This window comes from Ranitomeya imitator, chromosome 4, assembly GCF_032444005.1.
Source record: "Ranitomeya imitator isolate aRanImi1 chromosome 4, aRanImi1.pri, whole genome shotgun sequence".
NCBI lineage: Eukaryota > Metazoa > Chordata > Amphibia > Anura > Dendrobatidae > Ranitomeya > Ranitomeya imitator.
Window position 1 is genome coordinate 526,913,437 of NC_091285.1, and position 22,902 is coordinate 526,936,338.

The window sequence follows — 22,902 nt, forward strand, 5'->3', positions numbered from 1 at the left end:
CGCCGACTTTTGGCAAAGTCGGGTTTCATGAAACCCGACCCGATCCCTGTGTGGGGTCGGCCATGCGGTACGCGACTTTTGCGCCAAAGTCGCGTTTCGTATGACGTGCTTGGCGCCATTTTTTTCAGCCAATGAAGGGGCGTGGGCAGAGTGATGACATAGGTCTTAGGGGCGTGGACGCCTATCGCCATGTTGTCGCTTGTGCGCTGTAGCGATTTGCACTGTGTAACACCAGCTTTTCAGTTCAGGGACGGACGGAGGAGAGAGAGAGAGAGAGAGAGAGAGAGAGAGAGTGAGAGAGAGAAAAAAAAAAAGAAAAAAAAAAAAAATTCCCATTGGATTTGCATTGGGTTTCGTGTTTCGGTCGATCCTCGACTTTTCGCCATAATCGGCCGATTTCACTCGACTCGACTTTTGAGATAGTCGGGTTTCGCGAAACCCGGCTCGACCCTAAAAAAGTCAAGGTCGCTCAACCCTAGTGATGAGATATCGTGTTTAGATATCGTGTTATCTGAGCATGCTCTGGTGTTTATCGAGCATGCCCAAGATACTCTGATAACGCCTGAGCATGCTGAGATAACACTATATCCAAGCACGTTCGCCCATCGCTAATGGTGAATTTACAGATAAGATCAAAATTGTGTAAAAGTGTTGAGCAGGTTCTTTCTTGAATTAGATGTTTTCTAAAGGAAGTAATTTTCTTAATATTCTTTATTAGCAAAACCCTTTTATATTTTTCAGCTGTACCGACATTTTGACTAAGATCACACCATGTTCATCATTTAGGTGAACTGATTTAAATGGTTGATGTTAGGACATGCATGTTTATGCCTGTAGAGGTGTATATCTCGGTCTCGTGGTTGAACCTAAGCTAAGCACACATGGTTGTCAGATATAGGCCTGTCAAACCCAGGGCAGGGTACTAATTTCTCCAGGAATGAAGCAGGAAGGGTTCTTTACTATACTGAGAATCACCAGTATATTGTAAATATTCCCCTTACCGGGACAAGCACTTCTGATCATCTCTTCAACGCTATGTGCCCTTTATATAGCCAAATTATTGGCATTTTCCAGCAGAAATATTGATCTATGCATTGCTAACTTTTTATTCTAAAATTTCTATCGGGGAGGTTCATTGCTTTCTTACACATGCTCACAAAAGGTGCATTACCATAGATATTTAGTAACTTTCTCCTAGCAAAGGGTGCATAGAAGACACCAGTAGCTATTGGCCATACACATTAGAATAATGTCAGCTGAGCCCACCATATTTTTGGCACATCCAGCCACCATCTAATGTGTGTGGGTGTTCTATCCTTTTCTGACAACAAATGTGAAGGAAAAGAAGGATTAGGCTTCTGAATTTCCACATTCCCCTTTGGGAACATACACTGATGCCAGAGGCCAGAATGAGTTTTCACCAACCTACCAAATACTTATTTGACCTCAATTCTTTTGTGCCATGTAAAGAAAAGTTTGTTATAAGACAGCACACCACAGGGCTGGGGAAGTGTTACAAATCATTATTTGAGCATTCAATTGGCTATACACATTAAATAGTTGTCGAGCAACCATCATTCAGCCGACTGCTCTCTCTACCAACTTCACCATAAACAGATATGCTCTGCTCAGCTATGTGCTGCGGTGTTCTCTATGAGAAAGCCACTGCCAGATTCCTTTGGCAGCAGCTTATCTCCCTGGCAAGCGAATGGACTGACCAATAAAAATTCCCACTGCCTGATCCTTCTCTTCCCCAATATTACTTGTTTGGGAAAAGTCAGGAGGCTCTGCTATACATAAAATGATTGGCTGAAATCAGCAGGTTTGGCCATCTTTTACATACTGTGCATGTTGGCCTTTTAACAGTATTGCCTTATCCATGTATTCTTGATCATGAATATGCAATTTTCAGTGTTTAAATTTTCTTTGTTATTACTCTGTATAAATATTGATGCACCTTTTAACGGTACTAATTAAGAGATGTTATTTTTTTTAAAGGGGCCTGAGGAATAATTGGCACCCTCAGATGGTGAAAATTGTCCTGGTGCCTTTTGTATGACAGCTGACATCCTGTGGAATCTGTCCCTATTGGTTTTAAAACTGAATGGGGTTGATTAACCACCACAACCATCACACCAGCATTATCTAGATGGTTAAAAGGGAGAGGGCTCGCTCTTTTATTGTGAGGGTACCCCGCTATTGTCACAAACTGATGTAGTAATGACAAGCAAGGGCCTTATTTGTACACAAATGTAGGACATGTTTTTTCTATTAAATATTTTGTGTTAGGATTATAATTTTGTGTTATGATTAAAATCAGATAATTATCTTATTTTAGGATGCCATTTGAAAATGGCAAATTTTTCTACATTTTTCGGTCACCCATGACAGCACCAATAGAGAGGGGATCTGCCCTTCAAAGACAGAAAACTTTCAGGATAAAAAGGGGCAGCACCTCTCCCCGCATCAGTTGGTTTCCCATCCTTGATGATGGAACTTTGTTAGGACATTAACAGAGGAAAGAAGATTCCCAGACCTGGGACGGTTTGTTTCTGGCAGGGCACAGTCATTATTGCAGCCGGTGCCAGGGACCTGGAAGCGCCGCAGGGAGTCCAAGGGGGATTTCTTCAATTGGACGAGCGCTGTCGGGCACGTGTACCAGCAGCTCAGGCAAGGAGTTGATCCAGTATTCGAGTCCTGCTTATGCTCACTGGTGACATTTCACCGAGAGTGTTTGCGAGGCCTGTATCAGAGGCTGCGTTTGCCAGCAGATGAGGGTTGATCCCTAGAGAGGCTGGGCTCCTGTGTTTCAACATGGGTACACAGCAGCCTGAATAGCAGCATCCAATGCAGCAGCAGTTGGAGATTGAACATCAGCCACAGCATCTCCAGTCACGGCAACAGAAGAAAAAAGTATACCAGCAACCACGTTCAGAACGATGGGGCAGCAGCAGTGGGGGTCGCTTGGACAGTACGCAAAAACAGAAATTCTAGGTTGTCAGCACAGCTTCAGCAGAATAGAAGAGTCCGCTGTCTCCAGGTGAGATTTATTGGATGTGATTCTGCCTCCTGATGCCGGTACCCTTGATATCTTTAGAGTGGTAAGTTATCTTCATGAAAGTTCAGCCTGTTAATGAGGTTTTTTGAGGAGAGCGATGTCCCTGCTAGGTTCCCTCACCTTCTTTATTCCCGGGGGAGGGGTACCTTTTCCTCCCGGCTTGGAAAAGGATTTTGTCCAGTGTCTGGATCCTCAGTCTAATGAGATAATGCTTGAGGCTGGAGTGTCTCAAGTATCCACAAGTGAGATTTATTGTGACGTCCCACGGGCATCCCTGCTGGAACAACTAGCGCTAGAGACAAAAGTCTTAAAGGGAACCTGTCACCCCGAAAATCGTGGGTGAGGTGAGCCCACCGGCATCAGGGACTTATCTACAGCATTCTGTAATGCTGTAGATAAGCCCCCGATGTTACCTGAAAGAGGAGAAAAAGACGTTAGATTATACTCACCCAGGGGTGGTCCCGCTGTTGGTCTGGTCGGATGGGCGTCTCTGGTCCGCTGCGGCACCTCCCATCTTCATTCCAAGACGTCCTCTTCTGATCTTCAGCCACGGCTCCGGCGCAGGCGTACTTTGTCTGCTCTGTTGAGGGCAGAGCAAAGTACTGCAGTGCGCAGGCGCCGGGCCTCTCTGACCTTTCCGGCGCCTGCGCACTGCAGTACTTTGTTCTGCCCTCAACAGGGCAGACAAAGTACGCCTGCGCCGGAGCCGTGGTTGAAGATCAGAAGAGGACGTCTTGGAATGATGATGGGAGGCGCTGCAGCGGACCAGAGACACCCATCCGACCGGACCAGCAGCGGGACCGCCCCTGGGTGAGTATAATCGAACGTCTTTTTCTCCTCTTTCAGGTAACATCGGGGGCTTATCTACAGCATTACAGAATGCTGTAGATAAGCCCCTGATGCCGGTGGGCTTACCTCACCCGCAATTTTCGGGGTGACAGGTTCCCTTTAAGCATTAAAGAAAAACAAGTCTTATTGGAAGTCCCACCAGAGGAAAGGAATAACGAGTTATAGGACAGGATGATAAACAGTTTGAGGGCATTAAACATATTCCTGAAAATTCCTGTATTGAAAATGGAATCGATAAAATCAGCCATAACACTTCTTTTTCCAGGATGCTATATTGCAGTCCTGGATCTAAAAGACGCCTACTACCATTTACAAATACATGTAGAATGTCAGAGGTTCTTCAGGGTGGCCTTATCAGTAAACGTGGTGGTCAGGCATTTTCAATACAGAGCACGTCCCTTTGGTCTTACCAGTAGGCCCTTGAGTGTTAACAAAAATATCGGAAGTCTCAGCCCACCTTTGGGAGAAAGACAAATTTGATAATTCCAAATCTGGACGGCTTTCTGATAGTAAACAGCTCGATTCCTCACTCATAAACAGGCAAAGGAAGTGTGCAACACCCTAACAGGCTTTGGATGGTGTTTTTTAAATCTGGAAAAATCAAAACTAGAATCATTGAAAGCACAGATTTTCCTAGATCTCATGAGACTCCCATCTTCAAGAGTGCCGTCTCCCTAGGGAAAAAATGGAGAAGATAGTAAACATAATCTCAGTAATCCAGATATGTCCCTCAGGAGAGCGATGTCCCTGCTAGGTTCCCTCACCTTCTGTATTCTGGCGATCAGATGGGCCCAATTCCACACAAGAGAGTTGCAGTGGAGAATTCTAAAAAGCGAACTAGCTTTGCAAGGGAACTAGAAGGCAAATTAATACTTTCCCAAGTGGTAATCTGCTCTCTTTTGACAGTTAAGAATAGGGTCATTTCCAAAGTGGTACCCTCGGTATGCAGCATTTCTAGAGTGTTTACCACGGATGCTAGCCCCAGAAAATGGGGGTCTCACCTGGACAACCATCTAATCCAGTTGACACGTTCAGAGAAAGAGAAGTTGGCCTCCTCAAATATGTCGGAACTTTTAGCAATAGAGTATGCACTAAACAGGCTACTGCTTCTTCTACAGGGTCACCATGTAAGGGTGCTCTCAGACAACCAGGTCACAGTAGCTTACATAAATCACCAGGGAGGCACTTGCTCCAGGTACCTGATGTCAATTGCAAGGTGAATATTTATACTGGCAGAAGAGCAGTCCCTCTTATTGTCAGACCTGCATATCAGAGGAAAAGAAAATTACAAGGCAGATTTCTTGAGCCGCAAACAGATGCGACAAGAAGAGTGGCCACTAAAAAAAATCGGTGTTCGACCAAATTGTATGCATTTGGGGTCTTTCAGAAACAGATCTTTTGGCAACCAATTAAAACAGGGAAGTAGAGAAATTCTGTTCCACTAATCCAAACGAGAGTTCTCGGATGGTAGATGCCTTCCTGATAAATTGGAACTTCAGTCTACCATATGCGTTTTCTCCAGTATGTCTGATTCTATCAGTTCTAAAGATGATCAGGGAGGACAGGGCGAGGATTATTCTTATAGGCCCCTTCTGGCAAAAGAGGCATTTTCCATTGCAGACCCCCTGGGTGCTTCCAGAAGCTCTGGACAGTCTCAAGGGCCAGTATGTCATCACCAAGTGACTGGACTACATTTTGACAGTCTGGAACTTGAAAGGTAGATACTAGAAGGTAAAGGTTTTTCCTTTAATTTAGTTTCTACCTTATTTAGTAGTAGAAAAATGGTTACAACAAGGAATATACTGTAGGACCTGGAAAAAAAATCCTGTCCTCTACAGGTGCTACGCTAGGCGGGAATGTACCGTTTAATACTATCTTAGAATTCCTTCAGAAGGGACTAGAACAGAGCCTTTTGGTCAGCACCCTTAAAGTTCAAATTTCATCCCTAGGGCCACCGTATAATTATGACCTAGCAGGTAACAAGTGGGTCTCTAGATTCATAAAAGCATGTACTAGGTCCAGTCCTGTCCCTACCTCGAAAATAATCTCCCTGAAAATAATCCTGTTGGTAACCTTGACGTCGGCTCATAAGGTGAGTGACATGCAGTCCTCATCGACAGATCCTTCCTTTACCCAGGTTCTGGAAGATAAGATAATTTTGAAAACATACTTGGCTTATCTCCTCAAAGTAGTTTCTAAATTCCATAGGTCACAAGACATGGCTTTACCATGCTTTTGTTCTGATACTAAAAATCATAAGGAGGAAAGGTTACATACTTTAGATGTCAAGATGTCAGAAGGTATCTATTACGAGTACAATATTTGTTAGTCTCAGAGCCTTAAAGAAAAGCTAGGTCTCGCGTTGTCTCCTTTCAGGGACCTAGAAAGGCATGAAAAGTATGAAAATATTCTAATAATCAAGTTGGCTCATATAAGCCATTAAGATAGCCTATATAGAGGAAGGTAGGGCTGTTCTGGAAGGTCTGAAGGCCCACTCCACAATAGCGATGGCAGCATCCTGGGGAGAGAGGTCGGAGGTCTCCATCAAACAGATCTGTAAAACAACAACATGGTCTTCCCCTTCTAACATTTCTATAAGCACTATAGGCTGGAGCTGTCTTCCTCTTCTAAGGGTTCTACAGGCTGTGGTCCTTCCCTAAAAGTAATTCTCTAATTCTTTCTTGATGCTGTCATGGGTGACAGAAAAATATGAAGTTACTTACCGGTAATGGTTTGGTTTTTTTTGGAACTCATGATAGCACCCTTTATAGTCCCTCCCCTTAATATTCTGGTTGGTGGGTCTCACTTGAATGAAGGTACAGAGATTGTATATAACTAAAATAACTATTGAAGGTCCTCTCATGCTCTGTAATCCAACTGATGCAGGTAGAGTTGCTGCCCCTTTTTATCCTGTCGGTTTCCTGTCCTTGAAGGGCTCATCCCCTGTCTTGTGGTGTTGTCATGGATTCTGAAATAAATACATTACTGATAAGTAACTTCATATTTTCATCAAATTTCAGATACTATCTTAAATCAAACACAAAATATATCAAGCTAAATTTACCGCTAATATAAAGTACAATGTGTCACAAAAAAACAGTCTCAAAATCACTGGGATATGTGAAAGCGTTCCAGCGTTATTGCCATATAAAATGACACATGTTGAATTTGAAAAATGGTGATGTCATTATTGCCAAAATTGACTCTAAAGGGTTAAGATCACTTAGATACAGTCCGCTGAGAAGTAATCTACGGTACTTCATAAGCAATGGGTTAATAATGATGTTGTAGGGGCTTTTCTGCTGACATTTGGTGATTAAGGCTTCTTCCAGGTCTGTGTATGCTTAACCAGGAGCGTGTAATTTGCAGCAAATGTCACCAGGTTGTCTGAAACCAAACCTCTTGTGTGTTCTAGAACGTTTCATAGAAATTATTCTTTTAACCTATGCATCATCTTGCAACGTGTACTACACATCTGCATGAAAGCATATTACAGCCATTTCTCGAGAAAATCTGTAATGGATTACTTTCAACTGAAGAGCTTTTACATCATCGGTGAGGACCTGTCCTCTCTGTGCTAACGAGATGCTTCAGGGTAATTAAGGTGTAAATGAGGGCTCTATTTCCACTAATTAAACAATTTTCTGTAGAATTGGTCAGGTAAAGTGACTATACACCACATGTTGGTATACAGATTAATGTGGTGTTTGGCAAGGATTTCCTTGTTTGTGTGTATGCATGTAAGAGTCTCAATGAGCCCTGATTCCACTTATCGCCTCCTAAGAACCCATTGTAACTTTCCTCGTTGCATTCTGCCCAATGTTTGTTGGTAAGAATCCGTCTCGCACTCTCAAGTGGACTGTACTAAATCCTTCGCCAAGTGCCACTGTGGAAATATCCAGAATGCTTTTAAGCTTTGATAGCAGATGGCCTGCATATCAAATAGTTGTGAGTCCCGTTAACTCTGTATAATTCAGCCTAACTTCTTTAAGTTTGCATAAAGCATGTTGTTGACGGCCTTGTTTATTCCTTTGCCTGCCTCCTTGAGTTACATAGATTTTACTTATGTATCCTTGGGAAATATGGATCACTGCGGACAGCTGCAAGGTGCAATTTCTGAGTCGTAGTTTCTTGTCCTTTTCTGCTCGTCATGCAAGTGTAGCCATTAAATTTTTTTGCAATTCACAGTGTAGCTGTGTGTTTCCCCAAGGACTTAAAGGGATATCAGATCAGTGGAAGGCCATACACCAAGCACCCACATGATAAGCTCTTTGCAACTCCCCTTAATTCTGGATATACTTTTTGTAAAGAGCTTCAACACCATGACTCCATACACCATGTAGTGGCTGGTCTTAGGTACTACATCTGAGCTCCTATTGAAGTTAATGAGAGCTGAGCTGCAGATCCCATGGACAGCCTAATACTTGATGTGTATATTGTTGACCTGTAGTAGGATGGCTCACCAATATTAAGACTTAAATAAACCTGTTAAGTGGGGTTTCTCAGAGTTGAAAGCTATTCCTTATGCATAGGATACGAGATAACGTCCTAATTGCATATGAATTTTAGTTTTTTAACATAACTTTAAAACAAATTGTGATAAGTGCTGCTTTTCGCTCTGCTACTAAGTGATTATCCCAGCTCATCTCCTTCCCTCCCTGCACAATGACCACTGTGCAGGTGACAGAGCATGCCCACAAAACTTACCTGTATAAACATTTTTCGTCTATCCTTTTGTGAGGCCCATGGAGCTGCTGTAAAGCCGATCTCTAGAGTCCGTTACCAGAAGCTGTTCTATTTGGTAAAAATGAGACCTTTCTAGTTATTCATTCGTTTCTCCTTACAAACTACTTTTGTCTTGTCTTGATTAATTTAACCTCCCGTTATCCTTAATGATGGTGATGAATCCTCTACATTTGTTTTTGTTTAATTGACCCCTGTCTATTCCTTTATCAGCCAGATATACCGTAGTTTACATCTGTACATCTTTCCCTGAGTAAAATACAGGTTTCACATTATGGAAAGATATTATCTTTTTATGGTTTTGTGCCCTACATGGCTCATAGAAAAACTGTGTTTGAGACTTAATGTCCCAGTCACCATGCTGTGTCCAACCCTCTTTTTCCATTTATTGGTCCTCTGCTCGTTTGCTCTGGCCATCCCTGGCATCATGTGGAGGAGGAATGACATTTGGAGCAGCCACATATAACAGATGTGCATTGAGGCAAAATCATGTTTTCATCTGCCAGTAGCCACAGTGTCAAATTTATGCTAAGCGCTTCATAAGACAGGACATGTGGCATATATACATAATGATAGCCGCTCAATCTCATTACCGACAGCAGAATATAAGAAACCGAACTGTAGAGGAACCATGTCTGCTCTTCACATTTTCAGTCTCCTCTTGTCTTTTTACAGTAACTTCTCCAATCGACCTTTTCAGCTTTCTTGATAGCTCCTATATGAAGAGTGGTCTTGAGTTCAAAAACACTTTTAAGGCAACTATACTCCAAGTCTAGTATGTGATACAGGACACTAAGCTTGGCCTACAGTGATATTATAAATGGTGCAGTTTCTTTTTATGATTATTATAATTATTCCATAACACATTTGGCAGCTCACATTATAGAAGGGCCAATCAAAGGATAGTGGGAGATTTACAAGTTGAAGCTTTAGCTCTCCTACCAGAACAGTATCGCCATCTTTCTCCTACCCACTAACATTTCGGGGGAACTTCTTTTTGAGTTGAACCTGGTCAGCTCTTACGCTAGTGTAAAATGTTGCTGGCTTTAAAACAAAATCCAACCATGTAATACATAAACCAGATTGAAAAATAGTTTTGTGGTTTTTTTTCCCGGAGTTGCTCTACCCAGTAATAGGGAAAATGGAATGGGGTTGTTTGTATGAGATTCTTCCTCACTCACAATTCATTTGTGCTAAAATTCACTTTTTCATGCAAACCCATATTAGACAGTAATCCTAGTCCTTTCCATTTTTGCACAAAAATCCTCTGCTTATATAAGGACAGATCTTTGCTCTATAGACGTGTTGGTGGAAAGTGTTTATGCTATGAAGTGATTTCCTATCATTGATTGTGTGCAATGAAATTATTATTTCAGTATATTTTTGTCTATTTTCTTGTGCAGTTTGTGAAGAAGGCTTCTTCCTGCATCAGAAGACGTGTGTGAAGTCTTGCCCTCCTGGTTTCACTACCAGTGTCCAAAGCATCCAATACACACTGGAGAACAGCATCGAGCCGCTGCTGGCCAATGTTTGTGTGGCTTGCCATCCGTCATGTTCTACCTGCAAGGGCACCGGTGCAAATGACTGTCTGAGTTGCCCTGCACACTCGCACTACAATCAGCTGGATTTCTCCTGTTCACACCAAGTCCAAATTAGCAGAGAATCTCCACCACTGAAAGAAGTGGTGGAAGAAGTAAGTGCCGTCACCTCAAACTTGCCAATAATTGTGGCCAGCCTCAGCTGTGTCATGATTGTTGTCGTCTTTGTCTCGGTCTTTCTGTTCCTTCAAGTACGCTCTGGGGTGATCCTGGGAAAGAAGAAATTATACATGTTGGACAGTGGGATCATCTCTTATAAAGGGATCCCATCAGATATGTGGCAAGAAGAAGGATTTTCAGAATCTGAAGTTGAGGAGTTTGATCCTCGAAACGAGAGAACTGCTTTTATAAAGCAACAGAGTGCCCTTTGATGACAGATCTAACATCAGCCCAAACGTCATGTCATGATACAGATTCCATTTAGGTTTCCTTACAACACTGGACCAATCTGTGTAGTTATTGAAGTAACATCAGCATATGATCATGATTCCTTCCAGTGCTATGGCTAAAGCCTAGGGAACGTCTAATTTTTTTTTTTTTTTTCTCATGTATTGTCTTTTTTTTTTTTTTTTTTTTGTCTATTCATTTTTTGTTCTCCATTTCTTCGTCTCCATTCCCCTTGCCATTTGTCCTCGTGTGTCTGTGTGGGTTTGTATATTTTTTTTTTCTAAAACATTGCCTGTTTTCCAGGATTGTTTATATATGTACAGTGCCTATGAAATATCCATGTTTTTCCTTGCCTGCATGACTTTGATGCAGGTACCATGAACCCTTTCAGTGCCAGAATGAGGACCTATTCTTAAAGAATATGACGGTGGTTATAATTTTTCCCGGCAAGTAACTACAATTCAAGAGGTATTTTGGAAGCCTAGAAAATGAATAGCCTCGCTGACAGAAAACTCCTTGTAGGTTGTAAACCATTTTACAGCAATTCAGTGGAAAACAGTTCATCAAAGTGTCCGTTTGGGATTGTAATCTATGTAGAGAAGCAAGGTCATGTCTCATACACTAATAGGATCGTCTGCCTAGTCTTGGCAGAGGGATCTCCCAGCCAACATGCTGCAGAATATTAATGTGCTTCAGTGAGTATCCGGCATTGCTGCAGGTTGTACAACACATACACGGGTATTTGCACTTTAGGGGCGCACACAGCTATAGGATGTCTGTTCATAATCCTCACTTTCACCATTAAAAATAAGTCTTGGTCCATAGGTTATGTTTAGAGCAAGGCTGCTGCACGTTCAGTAATGTGGCCATAAGGCTGCCGTCATACTAGCAGTGTTTGGTCAGTATTTTACATCAGTATTTGTAGCCAAAACCAGGAGAGGGTGATAAATACAGAAGGGGTGCATATGTTTCTATTATACTTTTCCTCTAATTGTTCCACTCCTGGTTTTGGCTTACAAATACTGATGTAAAATACTGACCAAATACCGCTAGTGTGACGGCAGCCTAAGAGTTACATCACATGCTGTGCTTGTTTCTCAGCTCTTCACGTTCACACGGGTGTGGGTAGGCTACCCGCAATGTAGTGAGGGTTTGCCATTCCTGCCCTCCCCTCAATGCACTACTGATTTTGACCACAGACTGAGGGGGAACCATCGAGCACAGATATGTAGATACATGTATAAACTCTGTTGTAGAATATTTTCCATATCTTTTTATGAATGGCAAAAGGAAGAGAATTGCTGCTGTTTAGTATGTTCACCAAATTACTTCTCCATTGTGAGAAATGCTGCTATATCTTTCAAGGTGTAAGAATGTCAGGGTTTTCACCTGCATCGTGGTGGTTAGAAAACCAAATCATAGCCTGCTCCCATGCATTGTATATACTCTATCTATATGTCCTTTTTTCAAGAACATAATGTAATAGATAACATAAGTGTCAGAATAGTGAAAAGGAACAACATTTGTCTAGATTTTTTCATTTTTCCTAGCGGAGAAGGCCCTATGATTTATCGTTGCCTTTGCGCTTGTTTTTTGTCTAGTTTTATGTGTTTTGCACCATTTTTTTTGTACCCATTTCTTTATTCTATCTGTGTTTTTTTTTTTTTTAAGTCCGTTTTATGTTCTTTTGGATTCTAGTTTTTAGTTTCTTTGCAAGGATAACCCACTGAAAATGCTGAGAACCCAAGATGCAAGAGGTGCTCACAATTCTATCTCTAACATTAAGTAGTACATACTATAGCAACACTAGAACAGTTAAGTGCATAGATTGGCACCTTTATTATAATGTTATTGCATAAGTTTGCAGAAATCACCAGAGCAATAAGTGTAATTTTTGGAGACTGTTTAGAAGCCATAGAGGAATCCGTTATTCTGAGCTCTACAATAGTCGGAAGTGCTGAATAAAACTGGCCAGATTCTTGCAGCTTACAAGGCATAATTTAGAGGCATTGAGTTAATTTTTCTGTTCCTATCTACGGTAACTATTAAGCCAGCATTTTGGCCCATGTAGGTTAGTAAATCGGTCCAATTGTGCTGCATCAAATTCTTAACCACCTTAATGTGCATTTTAACTTGGACTTTTATGTGAGTTGAGATTTGGGGCCACACAATGTTCCTAGGACAATGCAGGACCAGGCAAGAACACAAGGTGAAGTTCATGAGGTCTTAGGTAATTGGTCCCAAGTCATAATTGTTCCTAGGCATAGCTTACGTAAATCCAAAAATATGGATAACTAAAATGAATGAATAAGTAGAAAGAACATAGCTTAATGGTCATAAAAAATTTCCTGTGCATTTTATACATGGCATGAACATGTAACATGTGTAGATCTCGGGAATGAACATATATCCCATGTAATGTGCAGACTATAGTGGACTGTACACATATCCCATATAAATAGATATACGGTAAATTGCATTCCCTGTGCTTGTCACGTGTATAATGAATATGATATATGTGCAGATTATAATGAAATTAACACATTTCCCATATAAACAGATGTATATTGTATTCTCTTTGCTTGTTAGCATGGGGACTGAACATGGATTATGTGCAGATTGTTATGGAATATATGTTTATATGGGATATTTGCTCATTCCCCTGTAATCTACACATATTCCATGTTTAGTCCCCATGTAACAAGCACAGGAATACAATATACATCTGTTTAGTTGGAAAATGTATGAATTCTACTATAATCTGCATAAATTCTATATTTATTCCATGTCTAAGATGCCCGGGAAACCTTTACATCATTTATTCCATGTCGAAGATGCCCGGGAAACCTTTACATCATTTATTCCATGTCGAAGATGCCCGGGAAACCTTTACATCTCTTTCATTTTTGGACCAATGTTATTATGTTCATTCTCTTTAGTCATTTCTTTTGGTCATTCTTTTTTGTACGTCCCCAAAAAGTAAGCTAGTAAACTCCTCATGTTTGTCACATACAGTAACGTGCAGTTCTTGAAAACTTTTGAGTAGTTCTCAACTAACATTTACCGTATTTTTCGGACTAAAAGACGCACTTTTTCCCCCCAAAAAAAGGGGGGAAAATGGGGGGTGCGTCTAATAGTCGCAATGCAGGCTTACCTAGGTGGCAGAGGTCCGGTGGCAGAGGTGCGGTTGCGGGGGTGTGGCGGCAGAGGAGGCGCAGTAAGCGGGGTCCCTTTCCCCGGTATGGTGATGCAGCAGGCCCGGTATGCAGCAGAGCCGGGTGAATCCTCTTGTTATCGGTGGTGGCGGCCATTTTCCGGAGGCCGCGCGTGCGCAGATGGAGCGCTCTGCTTCCCGGGGCTTCAGGAAAATGGCCGCCGCGATCTCCATCTGCGCACGCGCGGCCTCCCGCGACCATTTTCCTGAAGCCCCGGGAGCAGAGCGCTTCATCTGCACACGCGCGGCCTCAGGAAGATGGCCGCGCCCACCGATAACAAGAGGATTCACCCGGCTCTGCTGCATACCGGGCCTGCTGCATCACCATACCGGGGAAAGGGACCCCGCTTACTGCGCCTCCTCTGCCGCCACACCCCCGCCACCGCACCTCTGCCACCGGACCTCTGCCACCTAGGTAAGCCTGCATGGTACGCCAGGGACCCCTCTCACGCCATACCTCTCACTGCACCTCCTGATCCCAGCACCTCCTGATCCCAGCACCTCCTGATCCCAGCACCTCCTGATCCCAGCACCTTCTCATCCCAGCACCTTCTCATCCCAGCACCTCCTCATCCCAGCATCACCCCACCTCTGCCGACACCTTGCCTCCTGTGACCCTGCTCTGCCACCGCCATAAGATACTGTAAATTCGGACAATAAGACGGACCCCCATGTTATAAAAAATCTTTTTTTCTGCAATTTTCACCCCAAATTTGGGGTGCGTCTTATGGTCCGGTGCGTCTTATAGTCCGAAAAATACGGTAATACTGGAGGTTTGTTTCTGTATGATGCATTTTAGATTGATACAAGTACCCAAACTGCTCCCGTGCAGATGTAGTAATATTGCTGGTGGATGAATCACATCTGGCTGTAATAATGGCTTATATGACCTGCCCATAGTTCACCCATGTTCATTTTTAGCTAATAAGGGGCAGACTTGCAATGTGGTTGTAAGTCAGACTGAAGGTACAGGCTTATACCCACAGTCGATATTGTGGGCAACTACCTCTGAAATGATCACTTCCCAAGTAGTGACTGTATATCAGTACAACAGACATTAAGGGGTTGTCCTGTCTAAAATGAAAAGACTGTAGTGACTCTTTGTGACTGCAGACTTTTCAATCCTCCCATGGGGATTGGCCGGTTCTTGAGTCGGGAATGGCAGTGATGTATGCAATATGCATACTCCTTGGGAGAAGCCATCGAGTGGGCGTGGCCTTGCTACATACAAGTATATGGAGCAAGACCACGCCCATTAGACAACCACGCCCATTAGACAGCCACACCCACTGGACAGCCGCACCTTCACTTTTGTATGGAGTTAGGCCGCACCCACTAGACTGTTTCTGCTCAGAAATCAGCTCTGGGGGATTCAAAAGTCTGCAGTCACACGGAGTGACTGCAGACTTTTCATTTTAGACTGGTCAACCCCTTTAAGTGATTTCCATGATTGATTATTTATCACTAGATTCTTATCAAGTCCTTACAGATTTCAAGACCTCTGCTTACAGTCATTAAGTACAAATTTCCATTGAATACAAATCTGTCCCAGTCTTGTGATGGACACAGAGGTGCTTGGCTCATTACTAGACAGAGATCTGATAAAAGTACAGTATCTGTAATGAGAATGAATGGAAGTCCTCTGTATAAGTCCCTACTGAATCACAGCAGGCAGAGATTCTGAAACTATGAGAAATTGATACAGAAAGTATATAGAGAAAATTAAATTATTTTTGAATTATGAAAAGTACCGGTAATATATCTGCTGAAACCAAATTACTCCTTGTCTGATCGATCTTGGAGCTGACCGACCCATGCAAATGTCACAAAGTGACAATATGTGCAAACATCATTGACTGTGAACTTTGCCCTTCACTGTATGCAAGTAAACTTTGCTCATCTAGGTTAATGATTTTCATGTTGTAGAACACCTTGTACGGGGCATATAAACCTCTGTAGAGTTGAGTTGCACCAGTCCCTTATTGTGTATAGAATAGGTAACCAATATCATGTGTGGTTTAGATGCTCCTGTAGCGTGCAAGGGAAAATTTATGAAGGTTGGCTACTCATATGGTAGTCTTAATCAAGGCGCCAAATGGCTTAAGAGGTGGATGGCGGGTGCAGCTTTGGGATACCTGGGCGCCAGAATCCGCAATGTACGCGAGCTATGACTTGGTGTACTACGAGTTGTGCAAATATTGGCAATTTTTTTTCATGGCAGAACACAGGCATAAAGCACCTGATGAATTCCCCTTGCTATGTTTAGTCTCCCAGATTAATCAGATAGTGTTATAAACATACAGTAGCTGGCGTTACGAAGTGCCACACTTTTATATATGGCTTCTCATAATGTATTTATGACCAGTATGATGGGTCAGTTATCAGTGGCATATCAATGACTCCTGATTGTGATTTATTGGTGGTTTATTACGGCATGTACTGCCAACTACACTGGAGACACTAAAATACACAGGAGTCCCAATAGAACTGAACCCAGAGTGGGACCGCAGCTATGCCGGCAGTATGCTCCAGCTGCTTGTGTCAACCATATAGTCTAGTTTCTTGAAGATTAGGAAATCTCCTCTGGGCTTCACCTCATTCTCAGGCAAAAACATCAATTTCAGGATCTTTTGCTTTATATTTTTTCTTATATTGTTGATGGCAGAAATACAGCCGGGCTTTTGCTGTCCATATTCGCACAAGTCCACTCTTGCTAGACAGGAAAACACCTGGTGTATATTCTGCTCCAGAATAGGAACTGAAATATCCTGTTATAATGGCCGAAAACAATGTAAAATTCCCTGCATTTATGACCTTTTCCGGCAGTGCATATGAACTGAAACCGTGGAAGCCTGTATTATAGCAAGTAACAATAGCCACAGGAGAATCTGCCATATTCACAAGGACTGTACACCATTTTTAATCCTGATTCGTAAATAATAATGGCATGCAAAGAGATCAACATTTCGCCTTATGGTATTATATTCATGTCATTTGAGGTGGTGGAGAAGAAGTTATCATGGTTTCAATTGCTGCTTTTTTTTTCTTTTTACAATTCCCTTTCTTTTTTTTTTTTTTTTCTTTTTTTTTTGGTGTCCAACAGAATATTTTCTGTCTCAGGAATACATTACATGTAGTACATGTGACTAATGGTCCATTCAGACAAGCCAGTAATCTGGAAACAAGCATTTATAAGAACTCTTTGCCAACTATTGACATGTCTAGGCTTGAAAACACTCGACAAATGAGCAAAAAAAATAATTTATTGGTTTTGGTTGGTTATCGGCAGCATTTTGGCCTGTGTCAACAGGTGAGGTGCTGCCGATAACATGACATTCTATACACACAGGGCAATCCGTAACGATTGTCCTGTCCTCGTAGAACATTAGGCATCCTGTGTAAACATGTCAATAAACAAACCTCAATTGACTTGTGTATAGACCATCGGTGGTCATTTAATGTCCTGGATTATGCTGTGTAAACTCATTAGAAGACCTCATACATATAGTGGAGCCATATACAGGAACATATACGACTTCTTACAGGTGCCACAATGTCAAATTCTTTTCTAGACCTGATCCACTTTTAGACCCTTTTTTTTCCTAATTTATATGGAATTGTACAAAAAATCCTGGGTGTCTCCAGATGAATGTAGAGGCATGTAGAGTTATAGTAAAAGTCCAATGCTCATGTGAGGCTACGGTCACACTATCAGCATTTGGTCAATATTTCACATCAAGATTTGTTATCCAAAACCAGGAATGGGTAAAAAATACAGACTTGGTGACGTGTTTCTATTATAGCTTTCCCCTCTGTTTGTTCCACTCCTGGTTTTGGCTTACAAATACTGAGGTAAAATACTGACCAAATACTGATAGTGTGACCGTAGCCTAAGGGGGTCCTATCCCAGCTGCCTGTAATAGTCCTGGTTCTGCAGGGTCATACCGTTAAAGGACAAACTGATCAACAGATTTGGAGTTAATACTTACTTTTGATGCCACCAGGAAGTTCAAAGCAGTCATATGATACAAGCCTATGTGTAGGAAAAAGCTCTCGGAGGTTTTAACCCCAGAAATCATCTAGTGCAGTGGTCCCCAACTCCAGGCCTCGAGGGCCACCAACAGTACAGGTTTTCAGGATTTCCTTAGTATTACACAGGGGTTGGAATCATCACCTGTGCAGATGATCACATTACCACCGATGCAATACTAAAGAAATCCTGAAAACCTGCACTGTTGGCGGCCCTCGAGGCCTGGAGTTGGGGACCCCTGATCTAGTGTCTGATTTTTACACACTCGGCGAGTCTAGCAACAGACTGCCAACAACATATTAGTGAATAATTATTAACTGCAAGTGGATAATTATTTTTGAAGTGTCTGCTCATTATGTTAGTAGTCATTACATGGTAACATTACAGAAATGGTGCAGGGCAGCAGAGAAAAGGAGAGAAAAGAACTAAACTGTCACTGAAAGGGTTACCTTGCATCTAAATGTAAGATTGGATCTGAATTAACAGAAGGCGCTGAAGACACAAGCATTGTTCTTAGACACATACTGGACACCCTATTTGCAGATGGCAAGTAGCGCCCTGTGTCAGACATCTCACCTGTCCTTGCATTGTTTTGGTGTGTTTGCTTTCGCATGCTATTTGACATGTAGTTTAGTGTTTTGTGGGTTTTTTTCGTTTAGTTTTTTTTTTGTTTTTTTTAATTTAACATCCTCATCCTGTCAGAAAAGCACCGATTTTTTTAAGGAATCGTAAATTACTCGCGTGCCTTCTCCCCATTTCTGTTAAGACTTATTAGAAATCTCGCTGCTTGTCTGAAAATTTCAGCACAAATCTGTCAGCGGCCTGAGAACATCATCACCACAAAATGTCGCTACATGAGCAATAAAATGGTGTTCTCTGCTGTGACAGCTGGGTGCTGGGGGCACGCCTTGTTCAAGGATACCCTAAGAATGTCATTTTACACGTGTTGTATAGGGACTTACTGATCAAGGCCTGGAGACTTCCTTCAAAACTATTTTTCTAGAGTAATTTAACCCAATTTGCAGGACCGTCCGCTTGTTCTGAAATAGTCGGTTACTCTGAAGTTCAGCAGAATTGCTGCCACATAAGACTATATTTATACAATTCTCTCCTGCAACATAGAAGAATTTTCTGGTTTCTGTATGGATTGTATGGATCTTCTTTAGAAATTGGAATCACTTGTATGTGCAAATGGACAATTTCCGGCTCAAGGAGAGAAAATTAAATGGGAAAAACTATTTTTGTATATTTTTTTTTGTGCACAGTAAATTTTACTTGTAATTTAAACAATACGAATTGCTTCTGACAATTTTTTTATTTAATGGATGTTGATATAATGTTGACTAGAAAGATTTAAAGTTATTAAATATTCAAAAACTATGCAACTTGATAGAAGTGTCTGTGATTTTTTTTTTTGCCATGGATGAAAGGATAATAAACAATACCAATGGCTGCTCTTATTAATGTGGAAATTTCAACAATTTTCAAGACCTCTAGTTGTCAGTGAATTAAACATTCTTTTCTTTTTACTTAAATACATGCATTTGGGGCTTAAAAAAAATATTTGTAATTGTCTCATTAAAAATGTTGCACCGTTTGGCTTTTACAGGCTCTGTTTTCCTGCACATGCAACAGAGATGTAATAGAAGTCAAGCCGTGAAAAATTTACATACATTTAAGAAAAGATTCCAAAGATGGACAACCTCTAAGCTTTATTATCAGGAATATCAGGAAAGCTTTTAACAAAAACACGAATGTATGTAGAGATTTGAGGTGAAGCTCATCAGGATCAAACCATGATTACAAGCAATGAAAAATGTCCAGGTGGACTTTTGTAACCGTCATGAAATCTGCTACCGAAACTACCATATGTATTTAATGCAGAAAAACCACGGCTCGCCCCACAGGATATCTTACTGTATTATGAGGACACACACAAGCTGATGGTTGGGGGAGGCACAGAATGGCATCATGGGCCAAGTCGAATGCTAGTTTTAGGATATAGCAATAGAGCCAATGTTCTTGGGATACACTAAATTTATTCACTTGGGCAAATTGAGTTTTTAAAAAACAACAAAATTGTGAAGATTGGATAAACCCACAACACGACCACAGACTGCACAGCTGTACTTGGTCTGACATTGCTTTCACACAGTACATTTGAAGTTGTTTTAAAGCCAAGAATTGATTGTAAAGTGAGGGAAAGTATGTTTGAAATCTTCCACTTCCTTCCGTCTTTTTTAATCCTGCCCTAGTTTTGGCTTCAAAAGTTGCGACAATGTGACAAAGAACGAATCTTGACAGCAAATTTGAAAAGATCTGACACAGCGCTCTAGATCCAGGTCTTGGGGACTGACTTTCCAATGGTGCAAGTGACATAGTCTGACCTGGTCGTGGACAGGTACTATCTTGCATGGTTTCATTCTGTGGAGTGTGATGGAACATCTGTGTGATATCCGTTTTTTACAGATACATTTACATTATTAGGAAACTGAATTTGATCATGTGCATTTTTTTTTTAAATGTATGAAAAATAATCACACCAGTTTTATGGATGGAACTGGATGACTATTCATATGCTCATCTGACCCGGGCCTCAAAGCAACACTAAATCTAGAATCTGTGTGTGCAAGTGTGAGAACAAGGACGACCAAGGAAATAGATCATCTCCTGGCATTCGAGAGAATTCTTTGTTTTATCACATTTCTGATTACAATGAGACAAAATAATAAAGTCTAAGTTTTATATTAGAACAGAGCTGTAATCCGACTATACGCTCTATCTAAGAGCGGCATAGTATAGAGAGGTCTATTCTCTAACCAGCATAGTATTGTTTTAGACAATATGCGCAATCAAAAAAAAATATACGAGGCACCCTAACTATCACGGTGGGGAGTGCGACCACATAATGAATGAATCAAACTCATAACTATGGCCAGTGTCTTCTAATCTATTATAAAGTGGCATAATATTTTCTGATCCACAATACTTTCGGAGCTGTTTGGCTACTAATCCACCACCATACTATACTGCGTTTAATACAGAGAAGCAAAATCTTATGTTACAGAACCTGTCAGGTGATTTATGCTGTTGTTTCAATGTAAAAAGCATGGATGACGGCAATAGCTGAGCCTATTCACATTGAGAGCTCCCTATGGTTCAAGGTGCATGAATCACCTGAAAGGATTCCTATACGTTATATATATTGTGTGTGTGTGTGTGTGTGTGTGTACACATTATACATATACAAGTATATAAAACATACACATATCTATATTCTGCAGGTACTCACTGTTGATGAAGGATCCTTCTTGGTTTACTAGTCACAGGGGTCAATGCATGTCACTGTGACATCCTTTTTTTGGTTCTGCGCTCCAGCCTTTAGATGGTAAACTGGCTCCTGGAACACCGTCCTGCATGTTAACCCTTCGATTCCTAGTCGCAGCACACTTCCCACTTGCGGCCTATAGCTTCCTGTACAAATGACCCAGTAACTGGTCCCCACTAGCATTGGCATAAAGTGCTAACCCTATCCTAGGCCAACAAGCTGCTGCAGGCTAATGAATGTAAAACCACATGACTGTCACATAAAACAGCAGATCCATGCAGTAAAATTTGAGAAGTCTCCAGAGAGGGTGTTTGGATGACTTCTCCACCTTTACACCTACACACTTTGGCCCAATGAGGCCTAACATTGACCTGCCCAGCGTGTAGTCTGGCAGTGTCTCTGAAGATTTCATCCTCCATACCTGAAAGCAGCCAGAACACCATTAGTTATCTATCACACAGGTTTGCGTGACCCTCCAAGGATACAGTATGTCTTTTTTTTTCTGTTTTCGCATTCATAGTTTTTAGAAGCCACACCATTTATTTTTATGTAAGCTTTATATTTTTTTTTTTTTTTCAAAATGAACTGTAGTTTTAAAGTCACAATTTTTTGCCAAAAACTTGTATGTATTTTGTTACATTTCTGTTAAATTTTGTTATGGGTTTACTTACTGTAAAAAAAAAAAATCACTTTTTTTTACGCTTTTTACTGATCACAATAAATACAGAGCCTTGCGAAAGTTTTCAGCTCTCTGGAACTTTTCAACCTTTTCCCACATATCATGCTTCAAACATAAAGATACCAAATGTAAATTTTTGGTGAAGAATCAACAACAAATGGAACACAATTGTGAAGTTGAACGAAACTTATTGGTTATTTTTAATTTTTGTGGAAATTCAAAAACTGAAAAGTGGGGTGTGCAATTTTATTCGTCCCCTTTACTTTCAGTGCAGCAAACTCACTCCAGAAGTTCATTTTGGATCTCTGAATGATCCAATGTTCTCCTAAATGCCTAATGATGATAAATATAATCCAACTGTGTGTAATCAAGTCTCTGTATAAATGCACCTGCTCTGTGATAGTTTCAGGGTTCTTTTTGAAGCACAGAGAGAATCATGAAGACCAAGGAACACAACAGGCAGGTCCGTGATACTGTTGTGGAGAAGTTTAAAGCCTGATTTGGATACAAAATGATTTCCAAAACTTTAAACATCCCAAGGAGCACTGTGTAAGCGATCCTATTGAAATGGAAGGAGTATCATACTACTGCAAATCTACCAAGACCCGGCCGTCCCTCTAAAATGTAATCTCAAACAAGGAGAAGACTGATCAGAGATGCAGCAAAGAGGCCCATGATCACTCTGGATGAAGTGCAGAGATCTACAGGTGGGACAGTCTGTCCATACGACAACAATCAGTCGTACACTGCACAAATCTGGCCTTTATGAAAGAGTGGCAAGAAGAAAGCCATTTCTCAAAGATATCCATAAAAAGTGTTTAAAGTTTGCAACAAGCCACCTGGGAGACACACCAAACGTGGAAGAAGGTGCTCTGGTCAGGTGAAACCAAAATCGAACTTTTTGGCAGCAATGCCAAACAATATGTTTGGCGTAAAGGCAACACAGCTCATCACCCTGAACAGACCATCCCCACTGTCAAACACGGTGGTGGCAGCATCATGGCTTGGGCCTGCTT

At 41.4% G+C, this 22,902-nt stretch overlaps 1 protein-coding gene across 1 annotated transcript in view; it reads left to right on the top strand.

The window, feature by feature from the left end:
* Positions 1–10,731, top strand: part of FURIN (furin, paired basic amino acid cleaving enzyme) — a 311,683-nt gene extending 300,952 nt beyond the window's left edge. Inside the window, exon 16 of the mRNA XM_069766153.1 lies at positions 10,054–10,731. Within this exon, the coding sequence (XP_069622254.1) occupies positions 10,054–10,619 (566 nt within the window). The 3' untranslated portion in view covers positions 10,620–10,731. The remainder of the gene's footprint in view (positions 1–10,053) is intronic.
* The last annotated feature ends 12,171 nt before the right edge of the window (positions 10,732–22,902 follow it).